Source organism: Eschrichtius robustus, chromosome 5, assembly GCF_028021215.1.
Source record: "Eschrichtius robustus isolate mEscRob2 chromosome 5, mEscRob2.pri, whole genome shotgun sequence".
Taxonomy (NCBI): domain Eukaryota; kingdom Metazoa; phylum Chordata; class Mammalia; order Artiodactyla; family Eschrichtiidae; genus Eschrichtius; species Eschrichtius robustus.
The window spans coordinates 13,656,386-13,678,895 of record NC_090828.1 but is presented as its reverse complement, the minus strand read 5'-3'; the positions used below and the strand labels follow the sequence as shown (position 1 = coordinate 13,678,895).

The window sequence follows — 22,510 nt, the reverse complement described above, 5'->3', positions numbered from 1 at the left end:
CCTTCTACGGCAAGGTCAATGTTCAGACTCAAGGCTGGTCTCAAATTTACTTTTCTGCCCTCATCTCCCATATGATGCTGTATATAGTACACAGTCCAGCTCTTCTAGGGTAGATTCTTGCCTTCCTTATCCCTCTAATGAAACCTCATTGAACTTTCTTTGTGTTTCGCTCACGGTAATTACCTTACTTCTCTTTAGAGTGTACTCACTTAGTACAGGCCAAATGCCCTCTTGCTGCAGTATCTTCTTAGATACAGAGCCATTGGCTTAATTACCTTTTTACCCTTGAGAGAGCTTAGTCTCAGAACTCTAATATAGCAGGTGCTCCATAATTATTAAGAATTTATGTGGCTTCCCTAAAACTCCCATATAGCACATTTAACTCTGAAGCCTACAGCACTATTTCTTAAGAATTTATTTGAAAATGCTTAAAGAAGCAACTTGAATTGTACTCATTTACACAGGAAGGACCAGAAGGCCCCAGAGAAAACTTTATAATATTTTCCTTTTCACAGGACTATTTTCAGAGAAATAAATTTCACTCCACCCATGTTTCTTGTATACAAAAAAATACTTTTCAAAGAGCCATGTTTAAATGTTGAGTGAAATGCTACTTTTGGAAATTAGAATGTATTATTAATCAACTCCACTGTGGCTTCCAGGGAATGTAATTACTTACTATCTAGAGCAGAATCAAGCTAACTGATTAACATTATCCTGTAATAAACACAAGTGGGCACAACAGACTCCCTGATGCCTTCGGATATTTGGCAAACAAAGTGCTCGCCTATATACCGTCCACTCTCAGCCCTCTCTTTCCCTCCAAATTCTTTCAAAAGACATTTCTGAAGGGCCTGCCTATTCTTAATACCGAAAAATCAGGTGGGCTGCTAGGAAAAAATAGATGGATGGTGCCCCAGTCATGGCTCTAGCTCTATACCTTATGCTCATTTTAGAAAGAGAACCCTATTTGATAAAAAGCATAGCTTCTTTGCATTAGGATATAACACAGGCTACTCTGAACATCATGGCCTCTTTGCACTAGAATGATGTAACCCATGCTATTTTTTTTTCAGAGATGATTCTCCTGATTTATTTTTTAAAATTAATTTTTATTGGCATATAGTTGATTTACAATGTTGTGTTAGTTTCTGCTGCACAGCAAAGTGAATCAGTTATACATATACATATATCCACTCTTTTTTAGATTCTATTCCCATATAGGTCCTTACAGAGTACAGAGTAGAGTTCCCTGTGCTATACAGCAGGTCCTTATTAGTTATCTATTTTATATATAGTAGTGTGTATATGTCAATCCCAATCTCCCAATTTATCCCCCCCTTTTTCCGCCTTGGTAACCATAAGTTTGTTTTCTACATCTGTGACTTTATTTCTGTTTTGTAAATAGGTTAATCTGTACCATTTTTTTAGATCCCACACATAAGCAATGTCATATGATATTTGTCTTTCTTTGTCTGACTTACTTCACTCAGTATGACAATCTCTAGGTCCATCCAGTGGCTATTTTGAATATGCAAAACTATCACACAGTCTGTTAAGATTTATATAAGACTGAATTTCTACTTTTCTGCAACTGTAAGTTCCCAGATGTAATGCCCAGGGCAACAAAAAGGAAATGTTTGATTTATTCCTATTTTCTAGAAGTCTTAAGTATTTATTTCCTCCTTCTGGAAGTCACTAAGACTACCACTGCCTCTAATAGGTGAATTGTGAAACTGATCACATGTGGTTGTCAAACAGCATTCCTGAGACAAAGCAGAAGGACCCTCATTCTAAAGATGCAGAAAAATTCTAAGTGTCACAAAGAGTATAATGGGCTATAGAGCAAGCTTCTTTGGAAAGGGACCTTAATACTTGCTGGGTTTATGGCCAGTTATATTTTATTGAGGCTGTGAACAAACATGGATTAAACTCTTCAATGCCAGCTAACTCATGGTTATAAAGTTAAATATTTCATCTTAAGCAGATATTCAGGTAAAACAATAGAGACTCACATTTAACCACTGAAATTAAAGAGGAGGGAATTACACACACCTTTGGGAACCCCTTAGGTCTAAAATATTGTAGGTGCTAAAAAAAGTAAGAGCTCATGAAACGACCCCATTCATTGGGCACAGAATACGCCAGGATCAAACAGATAAAGTTTCATCTGTCTTTTAGTCTTATCCAGTATGAAGAATGGCTCGATGATCTACATAATAAGTAAAAATTTCAGGGTTTGCCCAGTGGCTTGGCAATGGGTAGGATATACCTAAAGTATTATTTTATAATCAAGTATCTAAAGTTATCATTTTATTTGGTGACTATGACAGAAAGTAGGTGATATCAGTGACTATCATAGGCCCCCTCACCAAATTACAGTAAGAAATTAAACCAAAAACTGGCCCTGTGTCCGCACGTCCTGGGTTATGATCACGTTCACCTTTGTGATTAAATAGATCTCTTGGTGAGCCATCTACTAAAAGTCATATTAATTTTGTAAAAAAAGAAAACTACATATATGTAGGTGTTACTAATGATTATTTGTAGGGATGTGAGAGGAATGTGGGAATGTGTGTAAGAAGTTTGAATAAAATCTCTCAAATATTTTCACTGTTTCATTTTATACCGATATTCGTTATTTACATTGTTCACGTGGTATATACTTCTTTTACAATTTAAGAAAATATAAAAGAGAAAAACTGATAGGCGTTATTCTGTCTTGGTTTTTACTCTTTTGCAACTGTAGTTTTCTCATCACGATCATTATATATTTTGGGGAAACATCTAAAGAGAAATCACTAGCTGAATATGAATGGATTCATCTAAATCTGTACCTTGGCATGCGGAGACAGATAACCACCAGGAAAGTAAAACAATGTTAAATTATGACCGTGATCAGGCACATAAGAGGGAGCATTGACTGGGAAATCGAGCCTGTGAGCAACAAAAATGGCAAGGACAAAGCTAACAGAAAATGATACGTCTAGTTTTACTGACTGAACTAATTCTCATGTGGTATTTAAAGAGGAGAGTCAGAAAATAACCTCTAAGAACTAAGAATAGTTTAAACTTTGGATTCGTTAAACCACAAGGAATATGAGTCTAAGCACAAAATAATCTAGGGTTGGGCAGGTTCTGGGGCTCAGTAAGCCCTTCTCTGCGCCATAGATGGTGTGAGTCAGGTCTCAACTACATCGTCCTACAGCCGATCGGCCGCTGGTCTCAATTTTCCACTGCCTATGTGGCCTTCAGCACATTACTTCTTTTAATCTATTTGACATTGCATATTTAGTATTTTTTGTAAAACAGTGATAAATGACATTTATTGTTAAAAGGTAAGAGATGAAATGAGAATATCGGCTAAGATTTATGAATTGTATCTCAAAAATGTTGTCCTCATTGGCTTTATCCTCACAAGGTTCTGAAATAACAGATTCAGTCCTAAGTGGTTAAATAAGGTAGTAGATTATGTTTTCCACACACACCAGGCTCCATTTAAAACTCTGTGTATCAGGCTAATGGATGCACTATCATAGTTGAGTCCATATCAGTCTATAGCTACATGGATGCAGACCTGTAAATTAACTGTGCATATATGGATATAATGAGGCTGAATGTTTAAAGACAACAAAAGGTTGGAAAGTTTCTTTGACTGCAAAACAAACAGAGCCACGGACACACACAAGCACGCAGATCTACCCGTACAAACTTCAACCAAATAGGGGCAGAAGGTTGGGAGGGTAAAATGAAAGTAGGGTTTGCCAAGTCCAGGCAGTAACACCTTCAGAGAAGCACAGTGTCCACTGCAAAACATCAGGGCAGGGCTTCCCTGCTGGCGCAGTGGTTGAGAATCTGCCTGCCAATGCAGGGGACACGGGTTCGAGCCCTGGTCTGGGAAGATCCCACATGCCGCGGAGCAACTAGACCCGTGAGCCACAACTACTGAGCCTGCGCGTCTGGAGCCTGTGCTCTGCAACAAGAGAGGCCGCGATAGTGAGAGGCCCGCACACCGCGATGAAGAGTGGCCCCCCGCTTGCCGCAACTAGAGAAAGCCCTTGCACAGAAACGAAGGCCCAACACAGCCAAAAATAAAGGAATACAGAAATAAATAATAAAAATAAAGGAATTCCTTTAAAAAAAAACAAAAAACAAAAACAAAAACAAACCCATCAGGGCAAAGCTGTTCAGCCACGACTTCTTTACTTCTCTGTGGTCTCAGCTTGAGACTGGGCTCTCTGCTTTTGCCAAGGGAGTTTTCACAACGTGCATCTGTTTGTCGAAGTAGCAGTCGTCCCAAATTGAGGCAACAGGCTTCTTCCAATACTTTAAAATTTACTTAGTGATACTATAACCCCACAATCCTGTTTCTTTTTTCAATCTCCATCTTCAAGTAAGTAATCTAAAGTCTTGAAGATCCTTAATGACCTTAACCACATCTGTAGTGAAATACACTTTCTCTGATAACAGATCTAACACTTTCTCTGATAACAGATCTAAAAAGCTTCCGAAGGAAAACTTAAGTGATTCCAATGGTGCTTACTGCTTTGTGGTAAACTCAGGTATGGTTCATAACTTCTTTTTGTTTTAGCTGTGAAAAAAAGATGTATTTGCGATCAGACTCTTTATTCCCCATATCTTTGCAAATGAATACTACATGGTTGTTCATGGAGACAACATTTCTAGAAATGTTCATTGGTTCATTTGCCTGTCAGTCAAAACGAAAGCCTCCAATGGCTATCACATCAGCCCCTGAAGATGTGATTCTACACCAGTTCCATCAGTTACAGATCTGCCATGCTCCACTCAACATTCAGAGCTAAAGGAACAGCATGGATACACACAATCTTTAACTGAAAACCCATCAGCATTCTCTTTCAACAGCATGGACAAAAATGGGACGAAATATGGCAGCCTTATGAAAGAACAGATATCTTTAAGAGAAAAAAAAAAAAAAAACTAGGGTGGAGGAATGCCACTGAAATGTTCCATTGTTTTAGAGTGGTACAAAAGCAGACTGGCTTTAAGCAAACCTTACAAAAGGACCCTTTAACGTCCTCAAGGCCACTTTGATTTGAGAGAGGAAAAGGCACTTCACACTTCATTTCGCTCCCTGCTCAGTGAGCCTCTTCCCTGCCTACATCTCTTTGTCCTTGATCCTCATCTCTAGCTTTTGGTCCACTTATTTCTTCCAATGGCTTTCATCTGGGGAATGTCATTTGGTTCACTGGCCGTTTCACTGAGTCCCCTTTTTGAATAACTCTTGTTTACTTGCTAAGTCTCTTAACATTCTAGTTGCCTTATCTGGTGGAAAAATGAAGAGTCAGGCATACCAAGATGTCTCCTTTGGAATTAACACAAAATCGTCAACAGTGTATGTTTAACTTACAGAAGTCATTACTTCAATTATGACGCAGGTGGGCAGTAGACATTTTCCTCATTTCACAGATGAAAGAGAGGCACATTCTCTTCAGGAACAGGGAACAGAAGCACCGTGCTAAGTGCTTTTCCTCAATTTTCATTCGGACAGTCAACAGCGCTGTGAAGAATCATTACTGCGCTGCAAATCGGGATACTGAGACTTAAAGAATGCAAAGAATTCTCCCATAGTCTGATACTTTTCAAAGGGCGCAAGTCTGACATCAAATCCCATGTTCTGTCATTACATAATTCTTTCTGGTACAGCACAGCATTTTGGGATTCAGAGTTCGGCAAGGTAGGAGAGATACACTTCTCAAAGTGGAACTCTGTAAACTATTCAATCTGAAGAGATTACAAGAAAGTGATTTGCCTTTTTTTTTTTCTTTGCTCTCCCTGCTGTGGGACGCCAGAGACCGAACACCGTAAGACGAAAAGATGTTGTATCTCTGCAGCATCTGCTCATCTTACTAGTTTACTCTACACAGTAACCGGAACTCGTTTTCTTTGTGTTTAGTCCTTCAAGAAAAGTCAAGAGAATAGTTTGGTGTAAGAGTCCCCTATCTACTGAATGACAAAATTGGTTTTCGTCCCTATATCAATTTATTCTTCTAAAATAATCAGAGACTGGATATAATTTGCTATGCTACTGATGTTATTACTATTTTGCAGTCAGCATTTATGTGGTTTCACCTAAAACTGTGCACATACTCTGGCCCATTATCCCTGGATTGAGAAAGGAAGAGTACGTAGTTTAAAAGAGTGAGGGTCTCATCATTTTGAGACCTGGGCAAAGGTCATTGTTCTGCCACCAACTCTTATGAAAGCTACAGATATGTCAATTTGTCTTTCTGGCTCTGGGTTTCACCTTTCAAATGAGGCAGCTGAATTCTATGATCCCCAATTCATAACATTATTATTTTATATAATCTACATGGAAAACTCTGAATTTTTAAGAAAAGTACCAAGCAGCTTGCCACGCTGGACACAGCAGAAGAATGCCATGGCAGAGACCTGAGTCCCTGAGTCAACAGACACAGAAGGCAGGAGGGTGCAGTGGGGAAAGTGGGCCCGCGCAGGCTGCAGGAGCGGAGAGAAAGGGGGTGGAATCGGTGGGGTGGGTGTGGCTGCAAAGAGCCAGAGGAGGGAGGAGGGTGGAGTGAGGGAGGAGGGTGGAGTGGAAGGGGGAAGTGGTGTTTCTGGGTCGCAGGGAAGGTGGCAGTTATGGGTTTGGTAAGGGCCACACTGGGGTTGTCCCTGACTTCAACTCTAGCCTGGGTAGCTTTTTCATTTTTAATTAACTAATTAATTAATTTTTAAATTTATTTTTGACTCATTTGCCAACTTGATAACAATATTTATGCACCTTATTTTTTCTTTTTTTTTCAAATTGTTCACCTTTTTATTGAGGTATGATTACATCCATTAAAATTCACCCTTTTGAATTCATTGAGTTTGAAAACTGCACACAACTGCATATAGAACACAATCAAAATATACATTTCCATCACTCCAAAAAATTCCCTGTGCTCCTTTATTGTCAATGCCATTCATCACTCTGAGCCCCTGGTACCAGTGATCTGTTTTCTGTCCCTATTGATCTGCTTTTCTGAGACATGGAATCATGCAGTGGGTAGCCTTTTGAACTGATTTCTTTCATTCTGTATAATGTTTTTAAGATCCATTCCTATTGTTGCATCTCTCAGCATTTACTTCTTTTTAGTGCTGATTATTATTCCAATGTATGGATATACCAAAATTTAATCATCCATTCCCCGGGTGATGGACATTTGGAATTTTGTCTGTTACAAACAAAACTGCAGTGAACAGGTCTTGGCGTAGATGTATGTTTCCACTTCTCTTGAATAAATACCTAGGAATGGTCATAGGGTGGGTGTATGTTTACCTTTATAAGAAAAATTTTCTAGAGACAGGTGAAAAATAACAAATTTTTACTTCACCCCAAATCTTCCTATTAATAGATACTCTGGTCTCCCCTGCCCCCTCCCTATACACTTTAAAGAAATTAAATGACATATTTTTTGTTATTTAGTTTTATTTAATTCAGAGAAACCAACGCCCATGGGCAAGCAATAGAGAATGCAATGGTGAAGGCCGGCAGGGTCTCATGCTGCTCTCCACTCCCCGGTGTGTCAAGGGAGGGGCAGTGTGGCACCGTGGCTACAAGCAACCGCTCCAGGTTCAAACCCCAGTCCAAGTCCCTACCAGCTGCGTGATCCTGGGCAAGTTCAGTAACCACTAGATATACCCGCACTGTCTACTGCGGCAGGCACTAGCCATATGTGGCTATTGAAATGTGGCTAGTGTGAATGAGGCACTGAATCTTTAATTTGAGTTCATCTTAATTAATTTTGGTTTAACTTTAAAAACTGGTACTCTAGCCAGTTAGTGGAAAACTTTAACTAGTTTTGAAACAACTTGGCTATGTGAATTTACTCTTTCAAATGTAAATTTTATGAAATCTAAATACTGCACAAGTATTTGTGATAAATATTTAATATTCCAATTGGAATGTGTGATAAGTATAAATACACACTGGATTTTGAAAACTTGGGATAAAAACAAGAAGGTAAACTATCTCATTAAAAATTGTATATTGATTATATGCCAAAATAATAAGAGTTTGGATATACTGGGTTAAATAAAATATATTATTAATTTCATCTTTTTTTTCTTACTTCTTAAAATATGGCTCCTAGAAAATTTAAAATTATGTGGCTCGTTGTATTTCAGTTGGGCAGAGCTGCTCTATATGCTTTAATTTCTTCCTTAATGATATGGGAATAAAAATAATTTCCTCCAGTAGTCGTTGTGGCAATAAGAAAAGATAACTGCAAAGTTCTTAGCAAAGTGCTTGACAAATAGCTGGACGTGCTCCCTCGAGAGCCGTTCTTCTGTGGACGCGATTTCCATCCTTACTTCCTCTGACTCACGAAACAGAATTTGGAGATATTCTGTGGGATATTCAGTCTGTTCTCATAAAGTGCACGAGAGCCAAGAAGGCCACTGACAACACAGGGACCAATGGATGGCAGGGATGCTGATAATTTACCAAATGAACCCATATTTTGTTTTCACCTCACAGATTCCTACTTTTATAACTTTCATGACCTGTAAGATATGGCTTACATTCATTCATTCATTCATCAAACCTTTTACTGAGTACCAACTTGTTGAAGAACCTAGATTCCATAGTTTTGCATTCTTAAGTTTCTTAATGGCTATAGATCTGTAATAAAAAAAAAAAAATCTGCTCACATCAGGAAACACTGAAATAGCTTTAAAATGATAAGATGCAGTCTATTCTTCATCTCTAATAACTTCAATTGTCCTTACTGAACTTAAAATGTATTATCTTTTTTTCTCTCTCTCTCACCTGATTTTCTACTTTATTATTGTGGAGGTTTTAAATTCTAAACGTTTCTTTTTAAGATTTTGTATGTTTTTTCTTTGTTCCTTATTTCTAACTTTGGCATAATTTGGAGAACTGGAAAGATGAAGTATTCACTTATAAATGATAGAGGGAAAACAAAAAGAAACTAAAAGTTAAATTTTAGAAAAGTGGCAATTGATGGATAACATAGAAGAGAATCTCTAATAAACGTAGGTGTTCTTTGAATAATCTATTCAGTAAGTATTACAGTGCTCCTGTAAATACGCTAACCTTGAATTTCCATTTCTCCACATTCTATGAAGCACAAATTAAGTTTCCTTTTAGCAGTCCAATTCTTTTTCCTAAAATAACTCTTTAAAGTATATTAAATTTGTGAACCTCTCTTAGTTTCAACAAGACAATGGAAGCAATCATAATAGCTAAAACTTAGTGAGGTCTTTCTAAATTCCGGGTACATAATAGATCCTTTACTTGTATTCACTAATTGAACTTTAATATTTAAACTCCATGAAATATCTCAATAGACAGGTAACAGCCAAAGATGTCCATATCCTAAGCCCCAGAACCTGTGAATATGTTATTTACATGGCAAGGGGGGAAGTAAGCTGCAGATGGAACTAAGGTTGCCAATCAGCCAACCTAGAAAAGGAGAGAGTATCCTGGATTGTCCAAGTGGGACCAGTGTAATCCACAAGGGTCCTCTGTAAGTGAAACAGGGAGGTAGGAGAGTCAGGGGTCAGAGTCAGAGAGATGTTTGACGACACTATGCTGCTGACTTTGAAGATGGAATAGGTCCATGAACCAAGGGTTCTTAACCCATGGCAACAAAATAAAAGTTAGGACTGGCACATGGCACTCCTCCCTCTACTCACTCTCCAGGTTTCAGCTCCCTTGTCACTTCCTTAGAGGGAGCCTTCCTTGCTTGCGTGGATGAGGTTGCTCAAAGGGTATAGCCTTAAGGTAGCATGTAACTCTCACTTGAAACACTTATCACGATTACAATTTTGCATTTGTTTGAGTCCTTTCTGTCTCTGTCACCAAACTGTAAGCTCCCTGAGAGCAGGGCAGTGGCTAGCCTTTGCCATCTGTGCCTGTCAAAGGTAAGGTGCAGTTGTCCCTCTGTTGTCTACTGAATTTCTGATGTTTAGATAATTAACAATCCAAATTCGTTTGACACATGTTGAATTTGTTGGACATGGTCTTAGAGAATAAAATGTATTCCAGCAGAATAAAGCAGATTATGGGAAATGAATTTCAAAATTCCTAGACTTTAGCCCCTGAGTAAACCAGCTCCATGAGAAGAAAATATGAGAGAATAAAAGAACTATCCAGAAGAAATTTGTTGAAGCATGACAAAAATACTCTATTTGTATTTGGTTTGCCAAAAGATGCCTTTTTATCCTCAACTGTATTACTCAGTTTGCACAAGATTTCACTGTATTGAAACCTGGAACTTGGGGATAAGTTTTAAATCTACTCTTCTAGAAGGCAAAGACACAAACAAAAACAAAACAAGCATAACCAGGCTTTTTCTATATTTGATTATTTAAAAAAGTTAAGGGACTTTTTGTTACCACTTATTTGTTGAGTCTTGACTTTTTCTAGCCATATAACTATGTGTTTCTACTTGTAATAAATTGTTTTTTAATCTTCACATTATGGTCTCCCCTCAAACAGTTATACCTACTAAAAGCATAATCTTCTACATGTTCTTATAATATATATTTTTATCGATAATATAAATATCTATTTATGTCTATCTATAGTTGAATTTGCTAATTGTTTTTGGTATAAGTTTCTACTCCTGTATACCTGATTTTCTGCTTTTCTTTATCACTGTGGTGGTTTTAAATTTTAAACATTTTAGATTTTGAATCTTTTGTCTTTGTTCCTTATCATTTCTAAATATGTGTTATTCGGAGAACTAGAAAGTTGCCAGATTATTTGGACAAGATGATACCAGATGTAATTTGAATCTAGTATGGCTTTGCCTCAAAGATTTGTGTTGCTAATTACTAAGCCTCAATCACATTCAATTAATTCTTATACCCATAGGGAAGCCATTCAATTCATTTATCCATTTTCTGTGGCTTTGAGATTTCAGCGCAAATTCAGTGCCCAAGGAAAAATAACTGCCAAAGACTCCCTGTGCTTTTAAGTTCCACATTACACCCATCTACCTATGGCAAACCATTTCAAACCACTCTCCATTACACAAGATTCCTTTCCCTGGGGAATCTTACATTAGTATATTCAAAATTCAACCTCACTAAAATGAAATAAGAACATTTACTCAGGATTGAGAATGTTTGGAAGTCGTTTCCTCCACATGCATAAAGCAGAAACTGGGCAAAACATGCTAAAATCCCTTTGGTGATGATAAAGTTTTATTAAATTAGAATATTTATTGTAGAGTAAGAAGAGAGATTATTTTATTTCCTTTGAAGTAGCTTCCATAGTACATTTCTCTCTGGTCCTGATTTTATTCATAGGACATAAATGTAAACAAATGTGTGTTCCAAAGAGATGGCATCATTAGTTTCATAAATAATTGATGTCCTTCATTTAGCTTCCTTCCTTATATTAGGTTCTCAAAGAACTTGACCAGGAAGGAAGGACTATTATGCCTATTCTACATGAGGGGACACAGATATGGAGATTTATTGAAGATCAAAAAGCTAATCAAGTAGAAGCTTGACAGTTCACGCATGGGCCCTCTTCTGGCCACACTCACTATACCACCCTTTTGGGGTAGACATGGAGCAAATACAGTAAAACCCTAGTGGAAACTGCCTCCCCACATCACTGATGACTCACCCAATGGATAATGAACTCTCACTGGGACAGTGCATCTCTGGTACTGTAAAGTTAGCTCCCTACCTGCAAGGTTTTGTCCTTATATAATGCTCACTAATTCACAAAGTGATTCCATAAAAATAAACATTCTGATGCTTCCAAGAGACAGAATAGAGAGTAGTCCCCATTTCACAAACCCAGACAAATGAATCAGCCTGTCTGGGTCATATGGGCTTTTAAGTGATGGCTTGAGACTCAGACACTGGGCCTTCTGACTCCAAATCTAAGATTCATCATTGAATCACAACCATTCTCAGACCCTCAGGTGAACAAAAGGTGCCCAGGAAAAACCCAAGTTCCTTTGCACCTAGTTAGGCAGAGACCAAGTACACTGCAGAAATCAAATAAGTTTAAAAAAAAAAAAAAAAAGAGAAGTTTCCCTTTTGGTTGAGCCCACATCATTCACCAGAGTGGGGTTGGCAAACTTTTCCTGTAAAAGGCCAGATTGTAAATATTTTAGGTTTTGGGGCCATATATGGTCTCTGTTGCATAGTGGTCTTCTTTTTCTTCCTTTTTTGTTTTGTTTTACAAAACTTAAAAGTTGTGGAAACCATTCTGAGTTCACAGGGCATACAAAAACAGACTGTGGGCAGGATTTGACCCATATACCATAGTTCATCAGAGCCCTGGACCTGGCAACCACCAAAGCATGACTTGTAATGCAGATCTTAAGCAGTACCTGAAGTTCCCTGGCTCTGAGATGTTTACCCTATAAGTGCATATCCTTGACTCACAGAAGAGAGTTCACCTCCCCGACTCACCACAAGCTCGGCTATTTTTATTTTCCTCTGTCTTCAACCAAAATTAAAGACAAAGCCACGTTTCGCATGCTATCTGCACTAGATCCCTGGCATTCACAAATTTAAATACCATGGTTTCTACTATTTCAGAGACACCCCCAAATGCTCATGGATTTTAAAAACATTTCACTTTTGAGTTAAGATCCTAGAATTGTGTTGGGAGTTGGTCATATAGTAAGAGAGACCAGCAGCCTGCCTAGCACTTGCTTATTGTCCTGCTTCTGTTTTATCTCTACCCTGCATCATATAAATGGATAAATGCTCTTGGGGTGGGGGGCAGGGAGGGGAAGAGGAAATAGGCCTTAAAATGGAAGCCAACTTCCAAGGTTGGTGATTAGTAAATTACATCAGAAATTATAGACATTCCCCAGAAAACAGCAGATCTCCATAAATTAAATTAGTGTCTGAGGCCTTCAACAAAATATGCTATAAAGGATGTAAGAAAAACTAATTCATGAAAAGGTTTCTGTTAATTCTCCCATCAGAGCAAAAATTTTTGAAGAGACAAACTAGAGCTTTGAAGGAATTTCCTCATTTTTTCCCAGTTAAATTTGACTGAATTTTAATAGGCATTGTAATAGTCTCAGATGGTAGGATTCATGTGTCCCTTGCAAAGGCCAAGGGCCTACAATGATTTATTTTGATGTGTACCAAGTGTCTCCACTTTGCACTATGCAGCCAAACTATAATCAGTGCCAGCCCAAAGCTGATCTCTATATGAAGACTCAGGACCTGGACTCAGCAATGAGATTCTTTGATATAATGATGACTTGAGTGCAGAAGCCTTTTGCAGAACATTCAAACCCTTGTATCTATTGTAGTAGCTGTCTTCATTTTTAACTTATTCCTGGACATTTCAATGAAGAGTTAGGAAGGCAGCTTTAACAGTTGAACTTTTCAAGTTGGTGTCAATTGCTTAAAGATTTCAAATCATTGATGATACTCAACTTTTAGTCTATAAAAGCAATGGTGCTGGGCACCACTGGGGTATAAAGCCAACTTAGTTCCTGCCTACATGGGGTTTTCCACCTACCAGTGGGATAAAAAAATATGAATAATAAGGTAAATAAACAACTAAAAGTTCAATGAAATAGCTAAAGATATGATTAACTACAAATGGATTGACACACTATAAGTATTATAGGAAATTAAAGGAGAGATCACATATTCATTCATCAATCATTAATTGGTATTTATACAGTGCCAGGCATTATATCTTCTCTGCAGACTCTTCTTTGGGACTCTGAGCTACATATCCAATTTCCTATTTGAAACCTCCACATATAGACCTCACAGGCACTTCAAACTTAACATGTCTTACAGTGAACTTAGATCAGCTTGCCAGATCTTCCCCTGCAGGCTTCCGCTTCTGAATGGCAACTCAGTCCTCTGGTTGTGCAGGCCAAAAAACAAACAAACAAAAAAACCAAAACCAAAATACCATACATTCATCCCTCATTCCTCCCTTTCTCTCACTCTTTGTGTTCAATTTGTAAGCAAACTCTACTGGTCCTACTTTTAAAATATATCCGAATCGAACCAGTTCTCACAACCTCAGCAACTACCATCTGGGTCTTTAGCTGGGATCATTGCAATAGCTTCCTGACTAATGGTTTCCCTGCTTCCACCCTGGACCCTTCCTTGGCAGCCATAGATCCTGTTACTGCCCTGCTCAAGGCCATCCAAATTAACAAACCTATAGTTAACACAGCACTTACTACCCACCAGGCACTGTTCTAAGCTCTTTACAAGTAGTAACTGAATTCTCACAATAGCCCTACACGGTAGGCACTGTGACTCTCTGCGTTTCATCAGTGAAGAAATGAAGGCACACGGAGGACAAGTCAAGATCACACAGCTAGTGAAGGGCAGACACAGGACTCAAACCCTGACATTCTTATGTAGAGTCATTGGGGCCAGGAGCCCAAGGATTAGTATAAATAAGAACTCCTGGATGGACCTAGAGATTGTCATACTGAGTGAAGTAAGTCAGACAAAGACAAATGTCATGTGATATTGCTTATATGTGGAATCTAAAAAAAGGGTACAAATGAACTTCTCTACAAAACAGAAATAGAGTTACAGATGTAGAAAACAAACTTATGGTTACCAGTAGGTAAGGGGCGGGGAGGGATAAACTGGAAGATTGGGATTGACACATACACACTACTATATATAAAATAGATAACTAATAAGGACCTACTGTATAGCACAGGGAACTCTACTCAATACTCTGTAATGTCCTATATGGGAAAATAATCTTAAAAAGAGTACAGGGCTTCCCTGGTGGCACAGTGGTTGAGAATCTGCCTGCTAATGCAGGGGACAGGGGTTCGAGCCCTGGTCTGGGAAGATCCCACATGTCACGGAGCAACTAGGCCCGTGAGCCACAACTACTGAGTCTGCGCGTCTGGAGCCTGTGCTCTGCAACAAGAGAGGCCGCGATAGTGAGAGGCCCGCGCACCGCGATGAAGAGTGGCCCCCACTTGCCACAACTGGAGAAAGCCCACGCACAGAAACGAAGACCCAACACAGACAAAAAAATTAATTAATTAATTAATTAAAAAATGAATAATGCTTTAAAAAAAATTTAAAAAAAAAGAGTGCAAATATGTATAACAGATTCACTTTGCTGTACACCTGAAACTAATACAACATTGTAAATCAACTATACTCCAATAAAAATTAAAAAAAAAAACTCCTAGGTGATTATGAAACACATTCAAGTTTTCAAACCACCATCTTGGAAAATAGGAAATCGTTCCATTGACTTAAATTAGGACACTAAGCATCACAACCTTAATATAGTAATTCCATAATGAGATCTGCAAAATATACTATCACAGTAAAATTTTGCAACTTAGGGCAGGGATCTTTGATGGGTTTGTTCATTGGTGGATTCCAAGTACCTAGAACAGTGGTTGGCCCATAGTGTATCGGCAACAAATAGTTGTGGAATGTGTGAAGCTTCAAGTGGCCCAGAGGAAACTTTCAAGATGCACAGTAACTTTCTATGAGCATATTTTACTCTGAGTGGTCCCACATTTCCATCAGACTTCTCATAAAAATTCACTCTTCTCAGTTTTATCATTATTTCCTTAGAGATATGAACAGAGTGAAAAAGTATATTGGCTTTTGGAATTATTGACCTAAGTGTGACCTGAGGCTCTGGCATTTGGCAGCTGTGTGATATAAACAAGGTATTCAATCTTTCTGAACCTGTTTTCCTCATCAATAAATCCATCATCACCTCATTTAATGTCAGTAAAGGTATCATATAATTAAAAGGATCTTTGAAAAAAACAGGGCATTGTTATTAGGTGAATTTATTATTTTTTATTTCTCAGTTACTTTGAAATACAGTTTTGGGGGCAAATTTCTAGCTGCAAAATTTTATAGTCTAATTTAGTAAAATTAGGAAAACTGTTTTAATGACTGAGATGCCATGAGTAATACACATAGCTATAGAATGTGTTACTGCTATTAAGAGTTAAACTTGGAGCACAAATGTCTCAAATCCTTTTAAATTTAATTTGTGAAAACTTATGGGAAAATGAGTATGAAAATATTCCCACTAAGTGTTTCCTCTTAGAGATAATCATAGCCCAACAGTTGAAGAACAGTATTGCCCTTTTGAAAACCAGATATTGATTTGTTGGAGAAACTGGCATAGGATTTTATAGCTTAGTATTCTGTCACTCAAAGGCACAGCCCAAGCCAAATGACTTTCATTTAAAAACTTTTAGTGTAACAGGTATTTATCATTCATTATTTACTGCATCCTTGATATCTGAACATTGAAATCTAAGAGAAAAAAGTCGATTGTGCTGAAACCACGCAGACTTCAACGCCTCCCCAATTTTGGAAACTTTAGCACACTACTTCCATCCCAACATTGAATTTCAGTGACTAAGCATATCTCTCCCTGAACCTAAAGCAAGGAAAGACTCTGACCTCTACTTTATTCTTGCTGATCAAACAGATACACAAAGAAGGAGTAACACTATTATAATTAAAGCACAGACAAAAATGTAATTTGACAAGTGGCAAGAAACAGCTTTCTAATTAAAACACCATGCATTCCACAAAATTCTCAAAAACTTCATTCTGATTTTATGCGTAAGTTAAGCATTTTGGAAAGGCATTTCCATTGCAGCGTCAGAAATAAAGGCCTCAAATACTTTGAAGTTAGAGATCTAACTACCAACATTTACACAACTTGATGGGTTACGTGTGATATAAAAATATCTATTGGGGCTCTACTTTCAAATTTGAGTTATAAAATAAAATCCACTTAATTAAACGAGACTTCAAAATTTTCTGTTTCTGCACAAAAGTTAATAACAGCATACAAAATGTTAGGCAGAAGACAGCTTCTCATAGACCAATAAACTGCACATTTTCCTGACCAATCTAAGAGAAAGAAAACCAGTTCTTTGAATAATACATGAAACAGTTTTGAAAGATTTTCCCCAAACAGGAAAGCACAGTAGTAAACTCTAGGTCACACATTTCTTTATTGAAAGCTGAAAACCCAAAACCTCGAATGACAACCTCATTTCTATAATAACAGTTTAATCAACGGAGGCTGCTTTGCCACAGATACCATACCATTATGATGAGGGTTCTGGGTCTACTCATTTCATCGTCACTTTCCAGAGGCAAAATTTCATGGGATGGTTCCTCCTGGCGTCGTCTACAAATGTGTGGACAGCTCCTCTGGACCACAGAACGAAAAGCTTGAAGCAGAACAATGCTGGCAGAGCAGCCCATCGCTGCATCCTGGAGCCCACAAAATAACTTCTATGTTGATGCTATGTTTGAAAAACAGTGGCTCCTTGTCCCTGAAAACAGCCTACATTGCAGCTGCAGCCAGCGCACTCTCCAATCACTTCCTTGAGCTCTGATCATCTGATCGCTGCCAAATAGCTTGGATGCAGAGATGGGAAAGATTTGATCCACTGAAACTGAACACACTCAGGGATATTAGAGCATTTCGCTCAGAGAGCGTTTCTCAGTTCATTTCAAGAGCATGTCTCCTGTTCATTACAGGAAACTCCTTCCATTCTAGTTTCAGAGGTCTGAATAAATATATCTTTCCCTCTCAGACACTCAAACAAATCACTCTTTTTCACATTAAACAACTAAAAAATTGACTTCACACTAACATTTTTTTTCTAAGGCAAATGAGTGTCATACAAAGAGTGACATGATGGTTTTAAAATGTTAAAACTTCCAGAAGTAAATTTTATTAGACACCTTACTAAGTGACTGGGGTTTTACTTATCAGAGCTCCTAAGTTCCAGAAATGAAATGGGCTCATCTGAAACATGCAGTCCGCTGAATCAAAACGATTTATCAAAAGTATGCACGCATTAACCAAACCCACGTGAGTGACACCAGTGTTCCCCCTGTGATTTCCTCTCAATAGCATGCTTGTTCTGTTCCCACACACGCAGTTCTGCAGCCTAATACATTTTTATATTTACACAGGCGGCCTGCAGGGCTGAAAATATCTCTATTACTGAGGTCAGGCAGGGAGCTCCGCCGAGCTGACCTCTTAGAAAAAGCAGCTGTACAGCATTTTCCCATCCTATCAATAAGAATTCAAGGCTTCAGGAAGGACTTTGAGGTCTTTGGTAGTTAAGAGTCTAGTATTCCCTGACTCCTGTCAGACTAGTCACTTAGGAGGGAACCGGAGAAATGCTTAGAAGTCACGTGACCTGCTTGGACTGGCCTCAAGATCTAATGGTATACTCTAAGAGAATAGGACAGCAGGGGATGCTTGCACCAAAAATATCTCGTGGAAAACAGATTTTGCTTACAAATGAAGAAACTATGAAATCCCCAGTAGGGTTTTTCAATGTCGAGATCTTTCTGTTTAGCTAATCCTTTTGGTGTGACTCTCGGAGATTCAAAAATGTTCTCTTTGGTTTCTGGGCTCCGCAGAGCAGAGGGTGTTGCAGGAAGTTTGGAGGTTTGTTTGGCTCTAAGGTGTGACCCCAGTAAAGTGGCTTTCACAGAAGTATCTAGCAGAAGGCTGAATTAGGCATTCATTGCTCCCGTAATCTGTCACAACACAGCCTCGTTTTAACTGGTATGTTTGCCAGAGAAGTAAAACATTTTGTTTTCTTTTAAGAGGTACTGGCTGCCAGTAGTTTTTCATCTCCCTATGTTTTGAGCAAACATATTTTAGTGCGGCTGGAAAAAGAAGAAAAAAAATGCTAATGATGCTGGCAAGTCCCTGAACCCCCTCCGGACCTTTGTCAGAGTTCCCGGGTGCTAACCTAAACCATTTTTTTACTCCAAACAACTAGGGCATTTACAGAAGAGAGGTTACAGTTTAGCCTGTCTGGCTTGTGTATTGAATATCTATATAAATGGTGTCCACCAGAGGCAAAGCATGGAGTGGGTTGCCATGATTATGAATGTGTCTTTTCCAATAGGATTGCTCCTCGGGGCTCCCTGGATGTCGGTGCTCACCCCCTGTCCACCCACTCCCATAGCCCATGACCTATCGCTCTCCAACCATTCCCTCGGGTTCTGGTCATCTGCTCATGACCGAATAGCTCGAATGCAGCAAGGCACTGACTGGAGGTGCTTCAACACTCCAGCAACTCCTGTGGGGAACAGGAAAGGGGAGGTGGATCCCTCAGTTGCACACCATGGGCTTGGCAGGGAAGAGGCAGTTCGCATCCCATATTCCTTCCTAGCCACCTCTCGCTAAGTCTGGCTAACCTCTGGGGTGGCTTTTGGAGTCAGATGTTTTGGCAGATGCCAAAGTCTTTGGGGGAAACAAATGATGTGCTTTCTAGCTATTAGAGTCCTGCTCTATTCATCGATCCCTGTTCTGCCTCTGAGGAATTCATCCCTGTTATTGATGGACTGCTATTATGGACGGAGTCTCAAAATTCTCTCTCTCTCTCTTAACTTCCATCATCAAGGAAAGGGAACCTCCAAGAATTAGTTTCTTGCGAATTCATTACACACTAGTTACCCAATGGACAAGAGACCGGAAGGATGAAAACCAGAGAATAACAGCTGAACATACAGTCCAACGTTTTCTTATGAAAATTTTCAAACATGCAGCAAAATTGCAAGAAAGGGATTGGATTCTGAGCTCTAAGTTTGAAATAGTAAATTAAGCTGGAGATGCGGTAGGGTGGAGGAAGAAATAGAAATCAACCCACAGAGATAAGGGACCTTTTTTCCCTCACGTTTGGCATAGATGTTGACACACAGGAAATATTAAAAAAGGAAGAATCAACTCCCCACAGGTGTCTGCCATTTTCTTTGAAGTATTAATAAAATGAATCATTAATTTGGCCTTCAAGCATTAAATGTGCACCCAACACTATTGCTGATAGCAGTATGTTATCTTAGAAAACAAACATGCATTCAGATGTAAATACTGTAATTGAGAAATGAAGTACACATGTTTCCTTCCCTTCTTCCCAAAGTCCAAGTGAAATGACCACAAAGCAGCATAAAAGGGAATATATTAATTACAGTGAGAAAGTTGAGGGCGGGATGGATCTTCGAGCAGATGAGAGTTTTCAGAGTTTCTCTGAAAGATGAAAAGTGAATATGGTCACATTGATCAATAATCAAAAATGAAGGATGAATAACAACTTCCAGGGCAGGAGAAGGCCGTGGAAAGAGGAGCCACAGTTCTCAACAGAGCCCTGGAGGGGGCCTCCAAGCTCGAGGAAAGTAGGTACTGGGTGTGAGAGAGTAGCTAATGGACCCTATCCCGCACCCCAGCAGACAAAACTTTAGAGCACAGTAGCTCTCTGCAGAAGGGCAAACGATTCCAGAATAAGTAGCCCAGGTGTCAGTTCCCCTTGGCCGGTGGAGGTGGGCACGTCTACAGCCTGCCCGCCTGGCTCACACACACTCTGAAGAAAAGATGGCAATGGGCACACCTGTCAGCTTGAGAGCTGAGAGTCAGGTATCAGTCTGAACCTAGTGAAGAAGGGGGCTTCTAGGACTTTTCTCCCTGTTCCCAGAGCTGGAGGACAGAGCACTCAGGCTACCCAAACTAAGTAGAACCCTCCTTATATTTGGATTTATTCATAGAGGAACTGACAGTGTATGTACTGAGCAACACGGTCCAAGTCTAACTGATCCCGGTGGCAGCCTGGAGGAGGAGGTGGCAGCAGAAGGCAGTAGAAAGGCTCCCCGTGAGCTGCAGAGTCAGACACACTCCTGCTCATTCGAGGCTCTGCCACCCATAAGCTGTGTGATCTCGAGCAAGTCGTTTAACCTCTCTGAGCCTTGAGAGTATTATCAAGCGGATTATCTCCACTGTGACATGGAGATAATCCTTTACACCTGTCAGGATGTCGGCGGGAGGAGAGTACCTGAAAACCGATAGAGAGGGACTTCCCCATGGCGCAGTGGTTACGACTTCACGCTCCCAATGCAGGGGGCCTGGGTTCGATCCCTGGTCAGGGAACTAGATCCCACATGCATGCTGCAACTAAGAGTTCTCATGCCACAACTAAGGAGCCGGCGAGCTGCAACTAAGGAGCCCACCTGCTGCAATTAAGACCCGGTGCAACCAAATAAATAAATAAAAAGACCAAGAGAGAGCCTGGCCCATAATCATCATTCACTGAGCAAGTGTGAGACTATCTCTGCTGATGGGGAGAGTGAAAGCTCGGTCTCCTCCCCAAAGCCTCCAGGTTCGGCTTAAACATGACACTGGCCCCGAGAAGCCTCCCCTGATAGACCTCGTCTCACAGCCCGAGGTAATAAGGAAGCGCAGTCCTTATTACTGCACCCTCTGGGCTTCCTTCCTAACACATAAGCTGAAATCACATTCCGATGGATTTCATTTTTAAGAGCTGTCGTCCCCTCTCCCTAAGAGCTGGGATTGTGCTTCGTTCACTCTAGGCCCTGTGTAACCATGCGGTAGATGCTCAGTGAGTAATAATAATAGTAATAACAATAATGATACTTATAATAAAGCAAGCCCTTCCATAGCACTTCTTATGTGCCAGGCACAGTTCTCCTTAATATTTACACATACTGATTCATTTACATCTCCATTATGAGGTCGTGCTCTGATCACCCCCATTTTACAGTTGAGGAAACCGAGGCACAGGGAAATTAAGTGACTTGCTCCTAGACTCACAGCTATTTAAGTGGCAGAGCCAGAATTTGAATTGAGCTGGTCTGGCCACAGGGTCTAAGCTTTTTAAAACCAATTCTGAAAGCCAAATATATGCCAAGTAAACCTTGTATCTTCCAAAGGTGGATTTATACCAGAAAAACATTTGGCACATGGCAAGGTGGAGGGATGCAACCCTGGAACATCCCCTGTGAGAGCTGGTTTGTCCTTCAGAGGAAAATTTGTCATGTCTCCTTGGATCACAGTTTCAGAAGGCAGCTAGTAGTGTTAGCAAGCTGTTTGGGGTGATAATTTAAATTGCATTTCAAAACATTTGAAAATGTAATGAATTTGATAATTTTCAAAAAGATGTGTTGTGTTTACTATGTGAAGCATCCATTGGCAGAAATGACTCACTTGTCGAAACTGGCTCTGAAAGCACATAGTTCGAATACGGAATCGTGATTGGCTTGCTTTGTAACTCCTTGATGCAACATCTGTCCTTACATACAAAGATGCTGGTTAACACCGAAAAGCCCCAAGAGGCTACTCTGGGTCCAACAAGAATGAAGCCATCACCCTAGGACACCCTTTGAGCCTGGACATGGCTCCAGGAAGAAGCCTGCTGCCACTCCCCCTGGAATCCATTGGAAGTTGACAGCCTGAACACCTTGCTGTTCACAGCGGACCAGCCACCTGCTTTTCTGGGCCAGCATGAGAATTTGGTGGGGACGCTGAAGTTGGTGGAGTGGAACTTCCCCCAGTCTTTGTTGCCCCCTCCTTCACCACCAGCACTATTCTACACAGAGTTGCATGATGGAAAGAAACTGGAGATCAAGGTAGAAACTTCCACCCACTTCTTTAAGTTGGAGCACAGCCTTTCCATGGGAACTCAGTGCTTTGTGG

The 22,510-nt window shown here is 39.7% G+C and overlaps 1 protein-coding gene across 13 annotated transcripts in view; it reads right to left on the bottom strand.

Moving 5' to 3' along the window:
- DOCK10 (dedicator of cytokinesis 10) overlaps positions 1–22,510 on the bottom strand; it is a 279,437-nt gene that overhangs the window by 191,427 nt on the left and 65,500 nt on the right. For 9 of the 13 annotated variants that reach the window (XM_068544324.1, XM_068544327.1, XM_068544333.1 and 6 more), the window contains exon 1: positions 17,101–17,330. The exons of 3 other annotated variants lie outside the window; for them this stretch is intronic. In XM_068544324.1, coding sequence (XP_068400425.1) covers positions 17,101–17,262 — 162 coding nt within the window. In that variant the 5' untranslated portion in view covers positions 17,263–17,330. Of the gene's footprint in view, positions 1–17,100; positions 17,331–22,510 lie in introns of those variants that run through there. One more of the 13 variants, XM_068544334.1, reaches the window with a different exon arrangement.